Here is a 22150-nt window from a genome sequence, read left to right on the forward strand (position 1 = left end):
AATACCCAGCCACATGGAGTCAGAAGGAGGGGCCGAAGAGGAATGTGAAGTGAGCATTTAGGTTAGCGTGATTTCCACTGGTCACTGTTATTTGTCTGAGCTGGCGTAGGACCGTAGTTAAAGAGACGGACACCGTCTTTGCGTCTCTTTGGGCTTTGGAGTCCAAGCTTGGCTACTCATTAGCTGTGTGACTTATGGTGCGTTGGTTCACCTTCCTGATCTCCCAATTTCTCAACAATAAAATTAGGTTATAATAGTAGCGATTTCCCAGGGATGTCAGAAGGGCCCAGTGAAAAAAAAATACACATGACACTTACCAAAATGACTACTGTGCTTCATCTGAGCTGTTATATTTATCTGGCATATAAAACCCTCTCGGTAAATGTGAGCTATTACGTTCATCTCCCCCGTCAAACCGTAAGAGGAATCAGAGGCAGGAGTTCGTGCATCATTTAGGATATCGCACACTTAGTAGGTGCTCAAATTTGCAAACCTCTGACCGTGGAGAATTATAATTTCCCGCCATCTTGGATGACCGCAGAAGGACATAATGTCTCACGAAGACCAGGAGGGACATTTACAAATGGATAAATTAGGACTGGACATGGCATTTGAGCACTTGAGCATTTGCTCAACCATTATTCATGTAGCAGATAATGAAAAGCGAAAGGAGTGCATTCCACCACAGATTCGATGGTGGGAAGGAAGTCACTGTCGCGAGAGGCTAATGCAGAATCACTTCCCTCTGATTTACCTGAGGAGGTTAACAAGGAGCCATCAAAAGCCCATCCAGATTTGCTGCCCCGTTGTATGCCGGCTTATAAATTTTCCTCATGCAAATTCTGTCCCGTCCCTAAATTTGTTACCAGGTAGAGCACATTTATTTTGCATCTTGTCAGTGTTTTCCATTTCAAATTATCTTTGTCAGTTTTACTCTGCAGAAATATTGTTATGATTATTACAAATGCAATTCCGTGAGAGGAGCTGAAAATTGTCTTTATGATTTTATGCCAGCTGGTAGCCATGAAAATTCATGGGCTGGTGGAATCGCTTTTATCAGAAGTTGTCTCTTTTTCCTGTCTTCCTGTCTTCATTATCAGTCTCTCCACATTCTCGCCTCCCTGTCCCTCCTGCCCTTTGATATTTTTTTTTTCCCTTTGCTCTTTTACACATGTTCTTCATTTATTTGCAAACTCTTTCACTTCCTGTGCGTACCTCCCTCCCTGTTGCTGGCCTTGGACGAGTCTGGATGGGCTCTTAAAGTTCATTTAATTCTACGCCCTTCATTTCACACATGGACAGACCGAGGCCACGTAGATGAAGTGGTCTGCCCCAAATCACAAAACAAAGTCCAAGAAAGGACAGAGGGCAGCAGGATTTCACACTTTTTTCAGACTCGCAATACAGGTGGCCCTTCAGCAACAGGGCGAGTGAGGGACACCGACCTACCCTGAGCTGAAATGCTGCAGAAAACTTTGACTCCTCCAAAACTTCGCTACTGCCTGCGGTTGACCAGAAGCCTTACCAGTAACACAGTCAATTAACACATATCTTATATGTTATATATGTCATGTGCTGTATTCTTACATTAAAGTAAGTTAGAGAAAAGAAATTGTTATTCAGGAAATCGTAAGGAAGAGAAAGTACTTCCATGGTGCTGTAGTGTATTTACTAAAAGCAAACACAAACTTGTGTACGTGGGTCCATACAGTCCAAACCTGTGCTACTCAAGGGTCAGCAGTATTTTAAAACAGTGGCTACCATTGTGTCTCTGACCTATTGTTGCCTTATATAAAAACTATTTTGTAGCACATTTTTTGGGTACCTTGAAATGAACGATAATTAACCTGCCTCCAGGCATATTTTTAAAAATAATACCCCACAGCAGTATAAAGGAGAAATAAAAAGAAACCAATTATAATAAAATGATGCATATTTCACTATGTAAATTCTAGCCCCATACCTCTTTATTGTAATGTGCACATGAATCACCCAGGGATCTTGTTTAATGCAGATTCTTGAGTCAGTAGGTCCAGGGGTAGGATTCCACATTTCTAACAAGATTTCAGGTGATGTCCATGCTGCTGTTCCATGGGCCACACTTTGAGTAGTGAGGGCCTAGACGTAAAAAAAAAAAAAAAAAAAAAAAAAAGTCTCCACGTATTTCCAAAATGTGCCCCGAGTAGTACCTACTAGCCCTGTTAGAACTAGTGTTGTCAGGAGTTAAAATATGTAGTCAATTATTTTCCTATTTTTAAGGTCCTCCCCATAAGTGCAAATTTGTCAATAACTTTGAAATAGGAAGGTACTCTGTCAGTGACTAGACAGCGGGGCAGGGGACGAATTGGCACACAGGAGCAGGGGGAGAAGACGGCTGAGAAGACAAAGCATCTGTCTCCCCAGTGACCCCGGGGCCGGAGGTCTCACGACCTGCCCGGTGGGAAGGGGGCGCCCTCCCGTAGAGGCTGGTGGCCAAGGTGTGGGGAAGCAGGCACAGGAATGAAGCGCGGGCACTGGCCGACAGCGAGGAGGGACCAGATTTGAAAGTCGGGAGCCTCCTTTAAGTAGCCTCGTGTAAGGATTGTGCTGTAAGTCAGGGATCTTTGTCATTTTGTGATTTGCATTTTTCCAGTTAGTTGTTTTTCAACATTAGTGATTTACGGTCAAACTTTTAAATTGAGCTGTCCATCCGTTTCGCTTTCGGCTCCAACTACCTTCATTTCCCTCCTGAGTTTCTGTGCTCTGTGATATATGGTCCACACTCTGCCGCGTTTGCCACACTAAATCGTCCTGCGTCCGGAAGGTTAGCCGTGTGGGACAGTAGCTAACCGCATGGGCTCGGGAGTCATGCGCTCGGATTCTGGCCCTGCCACTGACTTGTGTGACCTGGGCAAGGGAGGGAGCCCATGTGCGCCTCGGTTTCCTTTTCTGTAAAATAGCAGAAATAGCGGTCCACCTACCTCCTGTTGCAGTTGAGGGAAGCCAACAGCCAGATAACACGACGTAAAGTGCTTAGAACTGAACAAGCAGTGGCTGTAGCTCCCCGAGGAGTAATATCCTCGGGGGTTTCCACCCTCAATTCAAGCTTGACCTCAGGGAGCGCCTGCACTTACACATCGTGCTTTATCTCAGTAACAGACACGATTCGCAGAGCCCAGTGGGTTTTTCTACGTTGTTAGACTCTTTCTCAAACACAAAACGCTTTTTTAAAGTATCTAAAAGATATTGACCAGGCCACGAAGACAGCCAGAACGAGTACATGAAAAATATCACACGTCTCTCGTTTCCTTGAACTTGATGTTGCCTCCCAGCTTGTCTTCTACCAAGTGGCTCAGTCTTTCTTGAGGCCAGCGCCCCCCAGGGTAGTGCAGGGGTCCCTGGGTCTTGGTCCACTCACACTGTCGCCAGTCTGATAGCTGAACACACGCTGCCGTGCGCCTACTCTGTCTCTCCAAGTCCACTGGCTTTGCAGCTTCTGGTCACCTAGGGGTCCCGCCGGCTTTGCTTCACCTTTTTTCTCCCTGGTCTTCCTTTCTGAAATTGCTGAAGGGGCAAGGCGAGGGCTTAGCGGCCAGTACAACCCACAGCCGGGGCTCAGCCACTTTCCCAGGCTCCAGACCCTCCTTCTCCCGCCTCCCTGAGTCTCCGAAGTGCTCCGCCTCTCCCCTGTCAGGGACGCCAAGCATAATTGCCTTAATGGACTCAGGCTTTTGAAAAAACAAAAAAAAATCCCCAAGCAAAGTATGTCTAGAGCCGTTTCCTTTTCTGCCCTGCTTGCAGTCCCCCCTTGAGACAGAGAAAGCATGGAGCCTGGCTGGCTGCCCGAAGGAAAGTAAGGAGAGAACGGAGGGGCAAAACGGAAGGGACGATTTCAGAGACTCCTGCCTTACCAGTGTTACCGTGAACTTCAAGTCCCAGTAGAATGCGCAGTGTAGAGCAAGACATTTAGAACAAACTACCAGCTCCCAGGTGTGATGGGCTAACCTCTCGCTCCAATGTCATTCTACTCCAAACGTTCATGATTCAAGCCAACTCTTTCTTTCTGCCTGCGTGGTTAGCCCAGTGTCTTTGCAAAAGAGTAAGATGATATGAACGAGATGAATTAAGTCATTTCTACTCTTCTCCTGTCCTCTCCATTTCCAGTTAATGAGGCTGCTGCTAAAACTACAGTGAAATGTCACAAAGCAGTGCTCATGAAAAAAACTAGTAGCCTTAAAGTCAGAGCGACTTAATGGTGAGAATTCACTTTTCTTCGATCTCATTGCCCTTGGCACTGGTCTAGTAGCTTTACTCATAAGAAAGGTTTAAATGTGGGGCGCCTGGGTGGCGCAGTCGGTTAAGCGTCCGACTTCAGCCAGGTCGCAATCTCGCGGTCCGTGAGTTCGAGCCCCGCGTCGGGCTCTGGGCGGATGGCTCAGAGCCTGGAGCCTGTTTCCGATTCTGTGTCTCCCTCTCTCTCTGCCCCTCCCCCGTTCATGCTCTGTCTCTCTCTGTCCCCAAAATAAATAAACGTTGAAAAAAAAAAAAAGAAAGGTTTAAATGACATGAATCGTATACTTGTCCCGGGCCTCGCTAGATCTGGAGACCCAGGTGAAGCAGGCTATATCTTCTTCATAGCATAGGATTTCCAGGTCTTGCCTGTTCCCACCCCCTCCTCGCGCCCCCGCGCCCCTCCATCTTTGCAAACTTTATTTTACCATTTCAGGACTGGCTCAATATATTTTCTCCAGTTCTTTTTTCTTTCATGCTCCCATCTGGTCAACCAGCAAGCAGACATTTTTCCTACAATGGTCCACCACAGGGGTTGGCAGATTTTTTCCATAAAGGCCAAATAGTAAGCATTTGGGGCTCTGAGGGCCATCTCAGCTACTCAGCTTTCATTATAGAGCCAAGGCAGCCAGCCATTGATGACACATGGAAACAAATGGGTATGGCTCGTTTCTGATAAAACTTTACCGAGGACGTGAAAATTTGAATCTCATCTGTCTTTCACATGTCATGAAATATTACTCCCCTCTTGATTTTTGCTCGATCACCGACAGTGGTAAAAACAATTCTTAGATTGCAAGTCATACAAAAACAGGCGGTGAGCCCCATCTGGCCTGTGGGTTGCGGGGTGTCAACCCCTGGGTCTACACCGCCCAGGGCCAGCTCTTGATTAGCCTCACTAATGTATGGAACATGGTCCCCCAAGCAGCAAGTGATACAGAAACCATTTCTATTTGGTGCTGGAATAGTCTCTGTAATATTTGAAACGGCACACTCATTTTCCTGGTTACCTTGATTCCAGCCCGGTAATCAAATTAGCACACATTTCAGGTGAGCAGAGACGAAGAGACCTCTTTAAAATTATGATGGGCTGTGGGGGGGCTTGTCCAGTGATTGCAAACCCCTGATGGTGGGGGGGGGGGAGTTCTCGCATGGATAATAACAAATTTACTGTAGAAACATCGAGCATCTTCATTATGCTCTTACGAGAAGATTTAAAGTGTGGCAATGCTAATTATGCATTCCTTGTACATTTACACACTGGCACTTTTTTGTTTTAATCAGAAAACTGATTGCTGATTTTTCTTGTTACCAGGGTGATTTAAACATTTCCCCCCCCCCCCCCCCCCCCCAGAGCTTGAAAAGGAAAAAATGCATGCTTTAGTACTTTGTTAACTTCCTCAGAGATCAATCTCTGGGCCTAGGAGGGTCTGGGACACCATCTGATCCAAGCCCTTCAGTTCACAGATGAGGAAACTGAGGCCTATGAGATTTAAGCATTTTAGGACTAAAATAGCTGCCATTCCGTACCTACCCTAAAGTCCCCTGCTAATGGCAGATGAATGAGACTTGCCCAGGCCGGGTCTCCTGACTCCAGCAAATGGTCTTTGTCCCACGTCACTGGGCCACATGCTCCCAGCTATGGTTAGATCATCTACCAGAGTTTTGGCTGTAACCTAGAAACGTCCCATCATCATGCAATACTCTGGGTCCTCCCCGCCCCACCAACCACCACCACTGTCCTGTTCTTTCAAAACCATCTCCGGATTCACAAGATCTTCTGTAGGTGTTGGAAAGGGTCCCTAGGAGAATTCCTTTCCATATCCAGAAAAGCCAGAGGGTTTGGAGCTCGTTCCGAAAGTTCGTGGAACGGTCTCTTGGCGGTGAAACTCTTGACGAGTCTATCTAGAAGTCAGATTGTCAGTGTGGTGGCAGCTTTTTCAAGTTGATACATTTCAGGATGGACACTGGGAACTTCTAAAAATGGTCCCACCTACTGAAGACGGTATAAGACTCCAGGATTGCTGAGCATGATTAAGATCACTACTTAAAGACAAGCTAGCAGTTTGCACAAACGATGGCCCCTGTGTTAACCATATGTCACACACGCCTGCAAACTGCTACCCCCATATCACGGATGAAAAAACCACAGCTCAGAGAGGCTAAATAACTAGCTTAAGATCACTCATCTGGTATAAATGTCAGAGTCGTGTAAGTCCTGGTCTTTCTGGCTTCAAAGTTTCTGCTGTTTTCAGAGGCTCCTGGGGAGGGCTCCTAGAAACAAATGCACCAACTCTTTTATCAGTCCTATAAGACATGTCCCTGAAAGTAATAAATCTTAAAACACGTTTCGAGGGTAAAACAGGTATACGATCACTAGTATTAATAGCTAACATTTGTTGAGTACCTCGGCATGCCAGACCCCGTCTGGGCACTTTATATACACTAGCTCATTTAATCCTTATAACAACTTAGCGTGGTATAGATCCTTTTATTTCCCCCATGTTTTAGAGGCAGAAGGAGAGAAGGTAATTTGCCCAAGTCACATAACTGATGAAGGAGAGTTCCTGAGTGGCCAGTGGCCAGAGACTACAGTCTTCGTAACCGGGACACCTCTCAGCCTCAGTTCGTAAAGCAAAGTATGCCAGCCTCAGCACCACTGATATTTGGAGCTGGATCATTCTTTGTTCCAGGCAGGCTACCCCATGCATTGTAGGACTCCTAGCAGCATCCCTGGCCTCTACCCACTGTCTATTAGCAGCAGCCTGCCCTCCAGTTGTGACAACCAAAAACGTCTACCGATATAACCACCTGTCCTCTGGGAATCACAATTGCCCTATGTGAGGGGCGACTGGGTGGCTCAGTCAGTTAAGCATTCATCTGTTGATTTAGGCTCAGGTCATGATCTCACACTTGTGAGATCAAGCCCCGGGTCAGACTCTGCGCTGACAGCATGAAGCTTGCTTGGGATTCTCTCTCTCTCTCTCTCTCTCTCTCTCTCTCTCTGAAAAGTAAACAAATAAGCTTTAAAAAATTGCCCTATTTGAAAAGCGCTGACATAAAGTACAAAACTTCATAAGCTTCCCTAATATTTATGGTGGTTTAGCCTCCTTACTAAAGGTAGATAATTAAACCGAGTAGTCACGATTTCCAAAACTTATCCACATTTTATCTAAAGAACATAATTTAAACCAAATTTGGTACATCATCCAACTGGAATAAGAATGTGAATAAAACAAACACTCCTTTCTGATTGGTATAATTAATTCATGGCTCACATTACATCAATGCGATGAAAGAAAAAAAAAAGAGAGAGAGATGACCACAGGAAACATAGACCGGGAAACATAGACATAGAGAGTTGTTATTCTTTCCTTCCTTCCTTCTTTTCTTTCTTTCTTTCTTTCTTTCTTTCTTTCTTTCTTTTTTTCTTTCTTTCTTTCATTTTTTTCTTTCTTTCATTTTTTCTTTCATTCTTTCTTTCTTTCATTTTCTTTCTTTCTTTCTTTCTTTCTAACTAAAATATCTGCCTGGAAGTCACAATACAAATGCAGAACTTCGCATCCCAGGAGGTCAGAACTGGCAGAGATCTTTGCACATCTGTTCCAGTCTGCCATGTTACAGAAGGGGCACCAAAGTCCGAGTAACCTACGTAACGGGCGTAAAGTTACTTATCCGGTCAGGGCCACTGGACTAGAAGCTTCTCTCCTGGCTTGCTAGGGTCTAGGTGTGGTTGTGTGTCCTGCACACACTGGTTTAAACATTCAACACCTGTCGTACATGTGTCTCTGCAGCCAGTGGTTCCCGTCCCACACCAGCCCGGGCCTCCTCAGACCCCACGGCCCCATCCACCAGTCCGGCTGTGACTCCAGCTGCAGATGCCTCCGCTCAGGACCAGCCCACGGTCACTAATAACACAGAGCCTTGAGAGTGAACTGTGCGCTCCAGGTCTCTCCCGATGAGAGACAGTCCTTCCAACAGCTGGTATTGGAAAGCTGGGGCTAGGGCATTATACTGATAAACACCTTACATACGTGTCTTGTCAACTGGATGCGAATTTTGCACTTGGTGTCTTTTTGTTTGTTTGTTTTAATCAAATTAGGAGGAAGTACCCAGAGCAGGCAGTGGCTAAACCAAAGGTTATCAGCCAGATACAAGGAGACTCCCGATCACAGGGGCCTGTTGAGGAGGTTAATTGGGTCACTGCAGATGTGTGTATGGGGAGTCAGAGTTTGCCCTGTGGCCCATCTGAATCCTTACACACTGAGATGCATTAAAAAAAAATCTTAGCCCCTGTTCATTCCCTGTTATTAAAGAACAGAAAATTGTGACTTGTCTACCAGTTAGAGAATATTTCGGTATGTGTGTTTGCCACAGTCCAGCTCCTCAAAGTCCAAAAGACGGGTTTCAATTTGACTTCCAAGACCCGGCGGTTCTAAGGCACCTTGAAATAAATAGGTTATGGCTGGAAATGCAGGGAGGGTGATGGCTTTGTAAATGGGTTTACATTTTTCTCCTTGGATTTTTCTAGGGTCGGGCTTCCGAATCATTTAATGACATTGTTGGATATCGTTTACTTTTCAATCAAATCCATAAAATAACATTTAGAAAATCCTTAGTATTTAACTGTAGTCTTCTCCATGAATTACCCATTAGAATAGACCGGCAGCAGGGGAATATGCAGGAAATAAGCCTTTAGCTCATAGTTCCGTCCCTACCCCTTATGCCTGCCTGAGTTTGTGTGAGGGTGTGTGTGTGTGTGTGTGTGTGTGTGTGTGTGCATGTATGTGTGTGTGTGTGTGTGAGAGAGGGGGGGTTTGGGGGGGAAAGAGGAAGAGCAGACTGTCTGTATGCTGTATGCTGCTAAGGTAGTAAATAAATCAGTAATGCAATATTGTGGGTCCAAACTTCTCTTTGCACTACTTTATTTACAGTAGTAAATAAAAATTATTTTTATACTGTTGCCTTCTGGGAAGTGGCTTTTTTTGTTCCTTTTTCATAGTTACTACTGTCCTCATACAAAGTCCTAAGGTCCATGCATGCTCCCCAAGGAGGCAAAAAAAATAGAGTCCTCCCTATGAGAGGGATTATTTCTGGTAACCATGAATAGTTACAGATATAAAGGTGGAAGGAGGCTCTTCGCCAGGGATCCCATGCTCAGAGTTTGGCCCCCCGTGATGCTCGCATGGTTTCAGGGCTTCTGACTACTCTGGGGCTGTATTTATATCAGTTCTGGGTAACACCTGCAGCCCATGCTCTTTCTCGTGTGCCTACTGTGTGTGTAGAACGCTCTTGTTTTATCAAAGGTTGTCTTTCCTGTTTGCGAGCGAGCCAGACTTTGGAGTCTGACAGCCCTGGATTCAAATTCTGGTTCTATATCTTACTAGCTTGATAACCTTGGGTGAGGCATTAACCCTCTCTGAGGCTTGGATTACTGCTTTATAAAGTAAGGGTCGTAAAATCCACCCCTCGGACTTCTCGTGCAGCTTAAATGACATAATGGAAGTAAACCCCCCAAGGCAGTGCCCTAGACGTGGTTGATTGTTATTTTTATTAGAAAGAGAAGGCTGAGGGGTGCCTGGCTGGCTCAGTCGGTAGAGTACAAGACTTTTGAGCTCAGGGTTCTAAGTTCAAGCCCCACACTAGGTGTAGAGATGACTTAAAAAAATCTTTAAAAAAGAGAGAGAGAGAGAAGCCTGGGAGTCCAGACACCAGGGAAAGGGCTCTTTGATCTACCTGGATCCTCTCTCCATGGCAAAAACACTCCTCAGTTGCTGGGATCATAAAACTGCTGGTGGCTCACAGCTACATCCCTCACTGGGAACTGCCATCAGCTACAGGGACCTGCCCAAGGTTATGTCCTTGTAAGGGCACCTCACGGCCAATGACTTGTTGATATAGGGCAGGCTTTCTCAACCTCAGAACTAGTGACATTTGGGACCTGATGGCCACCTTGTGTATTGTAGGACATTTAGCAACAGCTTCCCTGGTCTCTACCCACTAGATGCCAGTGGTGCATGTACCCCCCACCCCCACCCCCACCTCCGCTCCCCCCCCCCCCCCCACACACACACCAATTCTCAGAGCCAAAAAATATCTCCGGACATTGCCAAATGTTTTCACGGGAGTGGGGAGGGAGGGAACTCACCCCTGCCACCCTTCACCTCGGGAATGACCAATGTAGGAAAAAAGGCTTCTTGCTTCAACTTGGAACAGCCCCGAAGGGCCCTCCCAGCTCCGGGATGCCAGCTTGGTGGCAACCTCATTATAGTTCAATATCTCCCTCTGCCCCATTCTGCCTGCCTTGTTTGTGAAGGATTTCCTGACACTGGTCCCATAAAATTTCACATGCCACCCTGCACCTCAGAGTCTTTTTCCAAGGAACACAGCTATATTAGTCTGCTAGTGCTGCGATAACAAGGTATCCCAGACTAGGGAGCTTAAACAACACAAATGTTTTTCCTCACAGTTTTAAAGCCTGATCCGGGTCCAAGATCCAGGTGTCAGCAAGGCTGTTTTCTTCTGTGGCCTCTCTCCTTGGCTTGTAGGTGGCACAGTCTTCCCTCCGTGTGTGGCTGTGTCCTCATCTCTTCCTCTTATAAGGACACCAGTCACATTAGATCAGAGCCCACCATAACGACCTCATTTTACAGCACTGATCTCCGTAAAGGCCCCATCTCCGAACACAATCACGTTCTGAGATACTGGGTGTTAGGACTTCAATGTGAGAATGTTGGGAGGACACAACCCATCCCATAACATCAACCGGAGACACCATGGGAGGCTGCGTCAGTTCCAAAGCGTGGATTCGTGGGAGCCATCCTGATTCGAGACAGTTGGCCAAACGTGCTCACCTGCAGGTAATGTGGGAAAGAGCTGGAGTCGTTTCGGTACCAGACGACCTCAGGAGAAGCTGGTAGGTAGGTCACACATCAATTCATGTCCCAGCTTAGACACCTGTTCTCATGGGGGTTCTCGGGCTGTATGATGGGGGTCCAGCCCACACCTTCTCAAACCTTGACCTCCCTCTTCTCTTCTCAAGCTGTAAATTCAATTCCTATGAGGCTAGTGTCCAAGCTGACGGGAACATAACCTTGCATAGTGAAGTCAACATGGGTTGGAGACGGGGGGGAGGAATGGAAGAATAGGGTCAGAACTGATATTTACTTCCTTTCTTATTGTCCCCTCCCTTTGGGACAGTCTTAGATCAGGGGGTGTAGACCAGTAAATTGTGAAACGAATCTAGCACACAGATGTGATTTCTTTGGCACATCCAATGTATTTTCTTTTTAATTTGAATTATTTCCTAACATCTTAAAATCAAGGATTTGGGGCTCTTCCTAATAAAATCTGAAGATGTAAAAAAGGAGCTTTCCTTCCCACATGGCAAGAATGAGCTGAAGCTAAGGAGGTCTGCTCCTTTTAGATAGAGCTTGTGCCTTCTGGTTTACCCCAGCCCCACCATTTCCTGTTGAGTTACACCTAGCCCACCTAGGCATTACAATCTGTGCTTTGTACTTCCTTCTTTTATTCTTAGTGACCTCATTTTGGCAAATCTGAAAGAGATGCCCAGATTCATCTAGTGCTTAATCATTGTCAAGCTTCTGTTAGCTGGATAAGTAGTGGTCTTTCTTTCCACTCTTTGGTAGAGAGAGATGCTAAGTTGTGACTCATTTGAAGTCCCAACAAAGTGTCTAAAAAAGTTGTAGGATACAATGGCAATTAAAAAATAACCAAAAATATTTTTTAAAAAATTTTAATGTCTGGTAATTAACCCAACAGTAAATTCACTAGATCTTCACCAAGAAAGCTAAAAATTTTATTTTAGAAGAGTTTTTTTAAGTGTATTTGAGAGCGAGAGCATGAGGGAGGGGCTGAGAGAGATTGAGAATCCCAAGCAGGCTCCTCATCATCAGCACAGAGCCTGATGTGGGGCTCAAATTCACAAACTGAGAGACAATGACCTGAATTGAAGTCAAGAGTCACATGCTCCACTGGCTGAGTCACCCAGGCACCCCTAAAAAATTTTTAAGCATAAAAGAGGATATAAAGTAGTCCAAATGTCCGTTGATAGAATAATAACATACAAATATGTTAATTTCCTCAAAGTTAATGTATAAATTCAAGGACATTTCAACCAGTCCTAATTCTGTGTTTGTGAGGAACTGATAAGCTGGTTTTAAGATGTGTATGGAAGGGGACACGTCCACGTACAGGTGAAGAAAATCCGAAAAAGAAGAAGAAAGAGAAGTGACTTACCAAACATCGTTTTACCTCAAAGCACAGGAACAGAAACAGTGGGGTGGCGATGGAGGAATAGACAAATGGTTCAAAGGGGAACAATCGAGAACCCAGAAGCAGCAAATGTCTTATAAATAGACATTTGGTGCATGGTAAAGTGTCATCACAAACCAATTGGACTAAGAGTGGAATGTTTAGTAGACAGAGTCAGGAAGTTGGCTATTCCCAGGTAGAAAAACAAGATGGACACTGTATTTCCTGTCCTTTATATAAAAAAAATAAATAAATTTCATATTTACTTAGACTTAACTGTGAAAGGCAGAACTGCAAGACTCGTAGGAGAAAATTCAGGAGAGTATTTTACTGAGCTTGAATCAGGAAAGATTTTTTAAACAATATATACATTTCTTTTTTTCAAAAATGAAGGATTTCTGCTGTGATGCCACAGACAAAATTGGCAGATTGGTGACAGACGGGGAGAAGGCTTTCACAACATCCATCACCACGAAGGATCAATGTCTGCACTGGATAAGGAATGCACACTAATCGACCACAGCAGAAACCCCAGTAAAAAAAAAATATATATATATGTATATATGCATATATACATATATATATATATATGCATATATGTATATTCAAAGCACATGATCAGGCAATTTATGGAAGGAAAAAAATCTAATGACATACAAGTGGATAAAAGGCCGCTCAATCTAACCCAAAGTCAAAGAAATACAAATTAAAATGAAAAGATATCACTTCATAACCACATATTTGCAAAAATGAGAAAGACACATAAGACTGAGATATGGGGGAAGAGAAGCTCTCAGGCTTAGCTATCACGAGGGCCAACAGCTGTGCAATATGGAGGCAATGCACTTACTGAAAATTAAGTGTTTATTACCCAGCAAGTCTGTTCTTGAGGACGGGCTCCACAAATTGCACATCCGACAGGGGATGCGTATGAGGGGGCTGTTCATCACAGCACCGTTTCAGAGAACAAGGAGATGGAGCAGCCTGGAAGTCCATCATTCGGAGAACGGACGTGGTAGATGAATATGACGGAAAACGATGTGCCAGTCAGAAAGTAAGGAACCAGACTTATGAGCAGCAGCATAGAGAGATGTACAAAATATATTAACACATGAAAAAAGTAAGCAACTGAATAAGATCTGATCTCGATACTGTTTGTGTAAATTAAAAATCCAGCTCCCAAGGAATACTATACGCGCATGCGTGCATGCGCACACACACACACACACACAGCTCTCCACTTTGGTGATATTCACATTTTGGGCTATCTAGTACTTTGTTGTAAGAGCTTGTCCTATGTATTGTAGGATGCTTAGCAGCATTTCTGGTCTCTCTCTACTAACTGCCAGTACCACCCCTTCTGCTGTGACAACCCAAAATTTCCCCAAACGTTTCCAAATGTCCCCGGGTAGGGATGGAGGAAAGTCTGTCCTGGTTGAGAATCATTAGGTCAGATCATATATCAGGGGCTCAAACTATTAGAGTAGCTAGTGAAGTATTCAGAGGCAGGGACTAGAAGACAGACTGTACAAGGAAAGGAGAAATATCACAATAAAAAAAGAGCAGCGTTTTACACACCAGGTGATGGTGTGTGCCATGAACTGAAGAGAATGATTAATACTACGGTGGGTAACTGGGGTCAAAATACAAGAAGCAAAGAAAAACAAAAGAAACTAAAATTGGCCTCAGTTGTCAGAATTGGCAGGTGTTTATTGGAATTCGGTCTTCTACCATTTGAATATCCTTGTAGGGAAAAAATAAGTAGGCCCTATAATCTCTTGAGTTTTGGCTTTCCCTGTGACTTTAGGCACAAGGAGGAAGGCTTGGCTTTCCTTTAATGAGCCTGTGTTGAAGCATCTTTTGCAAAAGCTCTGGTGTCATGAAGACAGTGTTGGATTAACCAATGGACAAAGCATATCCTGTGGAGATCAGCAGAGCAGAGAACTATACACCGGTGAGAAAAAGTCAGCCCTGATGAATTTGCCTGGATTTTAAAACTAGAAAAAGCTAGAAAGGAACTTTAAAAAATATGTAATATTTTCTAAAAGTAGTACATTACTAAAAGGTACAAATGGGGAATAAAGCTAGAGTAGCTTTATTAATATCATACAAAATAGACTTTAAGACAAAGGGCATTACAAGAGACAAAAAAGGGACACTTCATTATGTCAAAGGGGATAATGAGGGGCTCCGGGGTGGCTCAGTCAGTTGAGCGCCCGGCTTCAGCTCAGGTCATGATCTTGCAGTCTCTTGAGTTCGAGCCCCATGTCGGGCTCTGTGCTGACAGCTCAGAGCCTGGAGCCTGCTTCTGATTCTGTGTCTCGCTCTCTTTGCCCCTCCCCTGCTCACGCTCTGTCTCTCTCTCTCTGTCAAAAACAAATAAACATTAAAAAAAATTTTTTTTAAAGGGATAATGGATCAGGAAGATAGAATAATTAGAAATATAGGTATGACTAGTAACAGAATGTCAAAAACGTATGGAGCAAAAACTAACAGAAATAAGGAGAAATAGACAAATCCACAAATTATAAATGTTAATACACTTCGTTCAGTAATAGAACAAGTAAAACTAAATCAGTAAGTATACAGAAGATCTGAATGACAAAACATTTTATAAATGTTTTAACATAAAAGACTACACCCAAAAATCACAAAATACACATTCCTCTCAAGGGCACATAGAACGATTACAAAGATAAACTATATTCTGATACATAAAGAAAGTCTCAATGGAATTTAAAATATAGAACTTTTACAGAATATGTTATCTGACTACAATGGAAATAAATTAGAAGTTAACAAACTAAAGCAACTAGATTAGCTGGAAAATAAACAATACATTGCTAAACAACTCATTGGTCAAAGAAGAAATCTCAAAGAAAATTAGAAAATATCTTAACTGAATAATAATAAAAACACATCAAAATTCGTGGGACTATATATATAATATTAACTGTTTCTAAGAAGTAGATCTCAAATCAATGATCTAAATTTCTACCATAAGGAAAAAGAAGAGCAAAATAAACTCAAAATAAGCCAAAAAAAAAAAAAAGGTAAAAAAGAAAAAAGAAGATATCAATGAAATTGAAACCAGAAAATAAAGAAAATCAATGAAATTAGGAACACCTAGTTAAGCGTCTGAGACTTTGGCTCAGGTCATGATCTCGTGGTCCATGATGAATTCAAGCTGCACATCGGGCTCTGTGCTGACAGCTCAGAACCTGGAGCCTGCCTCGGATTCTGTGTCTCCCTCTCTTGGCCCCTCTCCCCCTCAAAATAATAAATAAACATTTTTAAAAAAGAAAAAAAAAGAAAATCAATGAAATCAAAGCTGATTATTTGAAAAAAAATCAATGAAATTCATAATGGTCTAGAGAAAAGACACAAAATTGTCAATATCAGGAAGAAGTGAACAATAGAACTACAGCTATTACAGACATAAAAAGATTAATAAAGGAACATTCTGAATACTTTACACCAGTAAATGTGATATCATACATAAAATGGAAAATTCCTTAAAAGATATGAACTGCCAAGGCTAATGTAAAAATAGGTAATGTGAATAGTCTACAGCTTTTAAGGAAATTGAATTCATAGTTTAAAAACCTTTCCAGAAAGAAATTTCCAAGCCCAAATGGCTGTAGTGGTGAATTCTATCAAAAATTTAAGAAAAGGGGCGCCTGGCTGGCTCAGTTGAGAGAGCATGTGACTCTTGATCTCATGATTGTGAATTTGAGCTCCACATTGGGTGTAGAGATTACTTAAAAGTAAAAAAAAAAATCTTTAAAAAAAATGAAGAAAAATAGAATCCCAACTCTACACAAACATTTTGGTAAAAAATAAGAACAGGAATTGCTTCAGAATTTATTTTACAAAGCCAAGCATTACTTTGACGTCAAAATCAGACAAAATATTACAAGAAAAGAAAACCAAACTACATATCTATATCTCTCATAAACACAGATACAAAAACCTCTAATCAAATATTAGCAAATTGAAACTAGCAAAAAGGATATTAAAAAGCATAGTACATCATGACCAAATGTAGTTTATCCCAGGAATTCAAGGTTGATTTAACATTTGAAACAAATCAATGTAACTGACCATATTAAAAGGCTAGAAAATGTAAAAAAGGATCATCTCAATAGATACAGAAAAGACATTTGGCAAAATCCAATATTCCTTTATGATAAAAACAGACAGTAAATTTGGAAAAGAAGGGAAATTTCTCAATTGCATAAAGGGCCTATGCAGCAAAAGCTACAGCTACGTTGCAGTTAATGGTGAAAGACTAAATGGTTCCCCCTGACTGGAAACAACACAAAGATGTCAGCTTTCACAGTTCTATTCAGTATTGTCAAGTAAGTCTTTTGTAAAATTCTGAGGGATACGCAAAAAAAGATACTGTAATAACTAAATGACCTTAGTAAGCCTGCAGGACTCAAAGTCAACATACAAAACCAAATTATATTTGGATGTATTACCAATGAATAATTGAAATGTGAAAAATTCTTTAAAAAACTATAATTGCACCAGATAATATAAAATATCTAGGGATAAATTTAACAAAGATTTAAAAGATCTGTATTCTGAAAACTAAGAGCATGACATTGCTGGATAAATGGGACAGAACAGAGAATCCAGAAATTCTCACATATATATATGGTCAATTGATTTTCAACAAATTTGCCAAGACATTTAACTGCCTTGGAGAAAGAATAGTCTTTTCTTAAAAACAACAGCTTGAAAGTCATAAGCAAAAAATTGAAACTGCACCTTACCTTACACTATAGATAAAAATTAACTCAAACTTTATCACAGATCTAAATCTACAGGCTAAAACTATTAAGCTTCTGAAAGAAAATATGAGCAATCTTGAATTAGCAAAGATTTGTATAAAGGACACAAAAACATGAACTAAAGAAAAATATCAATAAATTGAATTTGATCAAAATGAAAAATTCTTACTCTTCAAAAGATACTGTTAACATAAATGAAAAAAACAAGCCACAAAGTGGGACAATATATATGCAAAAAATGTATATGACAAAGGACTTGTATACAGCATACATAAAGAACTCTTACAACCTAATAATAAGACTTCAAAAATCCAATACAAAAAAAGAGTAGGGGGTACAATCTGAACTAAACAGACTTTTCATCAAGTTAGCTATAGGGATGCCAAATAAGCACGTTAAAAATATACTCAGAATCAGCAGTCATTATGGAAATGTAAATTAAAATCACATTGAGATACCACTGCATACTTACTAGCATGGCTAAAATTAAAAGATTGATCATATTGGGGCACCTGAGTGGCTCAGTCAGTTGAGCATCCAACTCTTGATTTCTGCTCAGGTCATGATCTCATGGTTTGTGAGATCAAGACCTACATAGGGCCCTGCACAGACAGCGCAAAGTCCACTTGGGATTCTCTCTCTCTCTCTCTGGACCTCTCCCCAACTTGTGCTCTCTTCCTCTCTCTGTCAAAAATAAATAAATACTTTTTTTTTGGAAAAAAAGATTGATCATACTAAGTGTTGATGAGGAGATGAAGAAACTAGAACTCTCATTTACTGCTCATGGGAATGTAAAATGTGACCACCACTTCAGAAAAAAGTTTGGCAGTTTCTTAAAAAGTTAATAGAGTTAATTAAGTGTTAATTAATTAATTTAGTGTTGTCAGGTAAAGGAAGTTAAATTTTAACCTCACATAAATAATAAATAATTTTTAAAAAAATTTTTAGCGTTTATTCATTTTTGAGAGATGAAGAGAGATAGAGCATGAGTGGGGGAGGGGCAGAAAGAGAGGGAGACACAGAATCTGAAGTAGGCTCCAGGCTCTGAGTTGTTAGCACAGAGCCCGATGCGGGGCTTGAACCCACGGACCATGAGATCTTGACTTGAGCCGAAGTTGGACGCTTAACCCACTGAGCCACCCAGGCGCTCCAATAAATAATTTTTAGTATAGGTATGTCCTAAATATTTAATGGGATATATATATATTACATATATATATTATACAAGCCAGCCATTCCACTCCTAGGTATTTACCCAATAAAAATAAAAATATATGTCCACTGTACATAGTATTCATAGCATCTTTCTTCGTAATAGCCCTAAACTGGAAACATCTCAAATGTCCATGAACGAAAGAAGGGATAAATAAATGATGATATATGCATATAGTGCATTACTATCCAGTAATAAAAGGGAATGAACTATGGATACACAAAAAGCATGGATGAATATCGAAGTAATTATTCTGAGTGAGAGAAGTCTGACAAAAAAGAGTATATACCAAATTATTCCATTTACATGAAATTCTAGAAAATGTCAACTCGTTTATAGTGACAGAAAGCTGACGAGTGATTGCCTAGGGCATGCAAGGGTTGGGGTGAAATGTGGGACAGGGGATGCATTTGAAACTTCTGGGAGGGATAGATATATTGATTACCTAGATTTTGAGGATGGTTTCATGGGTGTTTACATGTGTCAAAACCCATCAAGTTGTGTTCTTTAAATATATGCAGTATGTTGTATGTCAATTACACTTCAGTGAAGCTGTAGAATTTTATTTTTAACTTTCCTGTGTGAATTAGCTGTATATATAACAGTGTGTGAATCTTCGTGGTGGATAAAACAAGCATTTTATTTACTCAGGAAAGAGGACTGACAACCATAAAAAGTTAAATAAAAGCACAAGCATTAAACAAAATGAAATTGGGATCATATTTGCAAATATTAAACCAATGTATTTTAATTTCCCCTACAACTCATGTTCCTTTGAAGCTTTCTCCCTCAGAGACAGTCCCAAAGCTTATAACCAGAGAGTGGAAGAAAAGAGATACTTGACTTCATTAACAAATGATGGGCTTGCCAATTAAGCCTGGTGGGGAAAGAGTGGGTTTCCTACATTTCTTTAGTTATATCAAAGGATAGATTTGGAGGTCTAGCCCAAAGATTTTTTTTTAATGGTTATTTATTTATTTATTTATTTTTCAGAGACAGAAACAGAGAGAGAGAGAGAGGAAGGGACAGAGAATCCCAAGCAGGCTCCACACTGTCAGTGCAGAGCCTGACTCAGGGTTTGAACTCAGGAACCATGAGATCATGACCTGAGCCGAAATCAAAAGTTGGGCACTTAGCCAACTGAGCCACCCAGGCCCCCTAGCTCAAAGATTTTTCTATCAATGGTGGAGAGACAATTTTCCTTCTGCTTGTGACAACTAGATACAATGGTTGAAAGAGTATAAGGAGGGAAGAGAAAAATTCACTCTTTCCAGCCAAAGGATGGTGGGGGACAGAAGAGAGGAGCAGAATTTGAAAGAGGAAACCAGATGCCATGGTTGTCTCTTCTCACATCCTCTCAATATCCTCTGTGCTCCCGCCCCTACACATTCCTAGTCCTCACAAGGGCTGACTCTCAAGCTTAGACACAGGGAAGCCCTGGGGCACAGGGACCTCTATCTTCCTTCCATTGGAAGATGCCAGTCTTGCAGACCCTCCGCCCATACCTGAGGTTCAACCAGTGTCTCTGTTTGCCGTAGCCAAGAGGAAGAGCCTGAGGATTCCCTGAATCTTCCGGCTTTCCGTGTGGTTTGAAGGTGTCCAGAAACACGTGTGTGCCCTGAGGGAGAAATGTGGAAGGAAGCTGAGGGTGCTGGCTGCCTTCTCTAGCAGGGGCTGCAGCTATGGGAATCTTTAAACATCAATGAAAGCAAGAGTGGAGTTCATTGGTGAGTGGTTGTTGGAGAGGATGTCCCTGAAGCACTGCCCAGGCCAAGGGAAGGGACCACAAGTTTGCTGACAGCAGATATTTGCTTCAGAGGCTGGCTCAATGACTAGACAGTCTGAAGACTTTATACTCGTACCACAAGGATCCTGCATGTCCCACCATTACACCAGTCTTACGAGGGAATTTTGGGGGTGAGGGTGGGGGGTGAATCTGGAAGAGGAGACATTTTACATAATGAATCTGAACATCATCCAAAGACACTGTATTAGTTTATTACTTTGGACTAAATAGTTCCCTCACTCCACTTCCCACCCATCCCCACCAATACCCATGGGATGCACACTCAAAAGTAAGTCTAGATTATAGACAAACTAAAGAAAATATATTTCCAATGCACATCTGAGTGTAATGTACATACCCTTACAAACCATTACCAAGAAAACGCAAGATGTTCAAGGCATTCTATGATGGAGAGCAACAGTGGTAGTTAGGAAGTGAGGGATAGTCACAGAGGTGGGGACTGAGTCCTGCCAGCTGGGCACGATTTTGGCCAGGCAGATTAGAGAAGCATATCTGATGGGGAGAACTGCCTGAACAAGGGTCTGTGGGAGAGGACATGCACAGTGGGGGAGAGAGTGGAGCAGAGAGCTCCTGTTGATGGAGGAACTCTGATGCCCCACTTTGTTAGCATGACCAAGGAACTCAGCAGTGAGTGAGCTCAGAAAAGCTCAGAAAATGCCAGCTTTGAGCAGGCATGGGCTTGTCTTCTGGAAACTTTGCAAAGAGAAAGCCAGAGAACGTGGCCACCCAAATGTCAGTTGGTCTCTCAATAGGTCAAGAAGCTGAACGTGGCTATCTGATGGTTCCTGGTGCTCACAGAGTGACAAACTGCTTCAACATGTCACTTAGAGAGACTGAGGTAATTGTTTTTTTTTTTTAATTTTTTTTTAACGTTTATTCATTTTTGAGAGAGACAGAGCATGAGGAGGGGAGGGGCAGAGAGAGAGGGAGACACAGAATCCGAAGCAGGCTCCAGGCTCTGAGCTGTCAGCACAGAGCCCGACACGGGGCTTGAACTCATGAACCGCGAGATCATGACCTGAGCTGAAGTCGGATGCTTAACCGACTGAGCCACCCAGGTGCCCCAGAGACTAGGATGATTCTTTACAGGGCAAGTCTAAAGCACTAGAAACACCAAGGGTCATCCTTCTAGTAAGTCAACCTACGGACACCAGGGAGTCAGAATGAAGGCTGGCTGATACCTAGTAAGAAGAGCTCTTATTTTCTAGTTTTAATTCAGTCCATGAAGAATATGTGCTGGATCGATCACTGAGAACTGGCCTGGTTCATATTTCATGTCACTTCCTGTAGCCAGGCTGCTCAGCCAGGCAGAACTTGCTGAGAGGTCATGGAGTAGGAAGGGTGTTATTGTATGCAGCTCTGATGGCTGGACACAGCTTACCCCCACATACGCCTCCAACTCCCTGCCTAATGTGTTTTTAATTGATTGTCACTCTCAAGCACCCTTGTCCCTTTCCTTCTCTGACCTTGGCTTCCTGCAGCAGGACATGTTGTCATGGGACCCACACCAGGCCTCCTGTCTGCACCTGGAGTGCCCGCATGCCTCAGGTGAGTGCTGGTTTGAGAAGCCCACCTACTGCTTCCCTCCACGTGGCATGAAAAAGAGATTGTATCTGGAGTGGCTCACAGCTCTGGACAGGAAGAACAGAGTTGTTTGGGCAAGACCACAGGCGAGGTTGGTCGGGACTGTCGGGTGGTTCCCAAACTGATTGTATATAAGGGTCCCACATTGACTCCAAAATAAAAGAAAGCAATAGAAAGCTTATACCTATTAGACAGGCCCCATCC

General features: G+C 42.6%; 1 protein-coding gene across 6 annotated transcripts in view; it reads left to right on the forward strand.

The window, feature by feature from the left end:
- SEL1L3 (SEL1L family member 3) overlaps positions 1-9233 on the forward strand; it is a 105430-nt gene extending 96197 nt beyond the window's left edge. For 5 of the 6 annotated variants that reach the window (XM_086705293.1, XM_086705295.1, XM_086705298.1 and 2 more), the window contains one exon: positions 8064-9233. In XM_086705293.1, coding sequence (XP_086561419.1) covers positions 8064-8197 — 134 coding nt within the window. In that variant the 3' untranslated portion in view covers positions 8198-9233. The remainder of the gene's footprint in view (positions 1-8063) is intronic. The other variant, XM_086705299.1, reaches the window with a different exon arrangement.
- The last annotated feature ends 12917 nt before the right edge of the window (positions 9234-22150 follow it).

This window comes from Puma concolor, chromosome B1 (assembly GCF_028749965.1).
Source record: "Puma concolor isolate L17-30 chromosome B1, mPumCon1.1.hap2, whole genome shotgun sequence".
Taxonomy (NCBI): domain Eukaryota; kingdom Metazoa; phylum Chordata; class Mammalia; order Carnivora; family Felidae; genus Puma; species Puma concolor.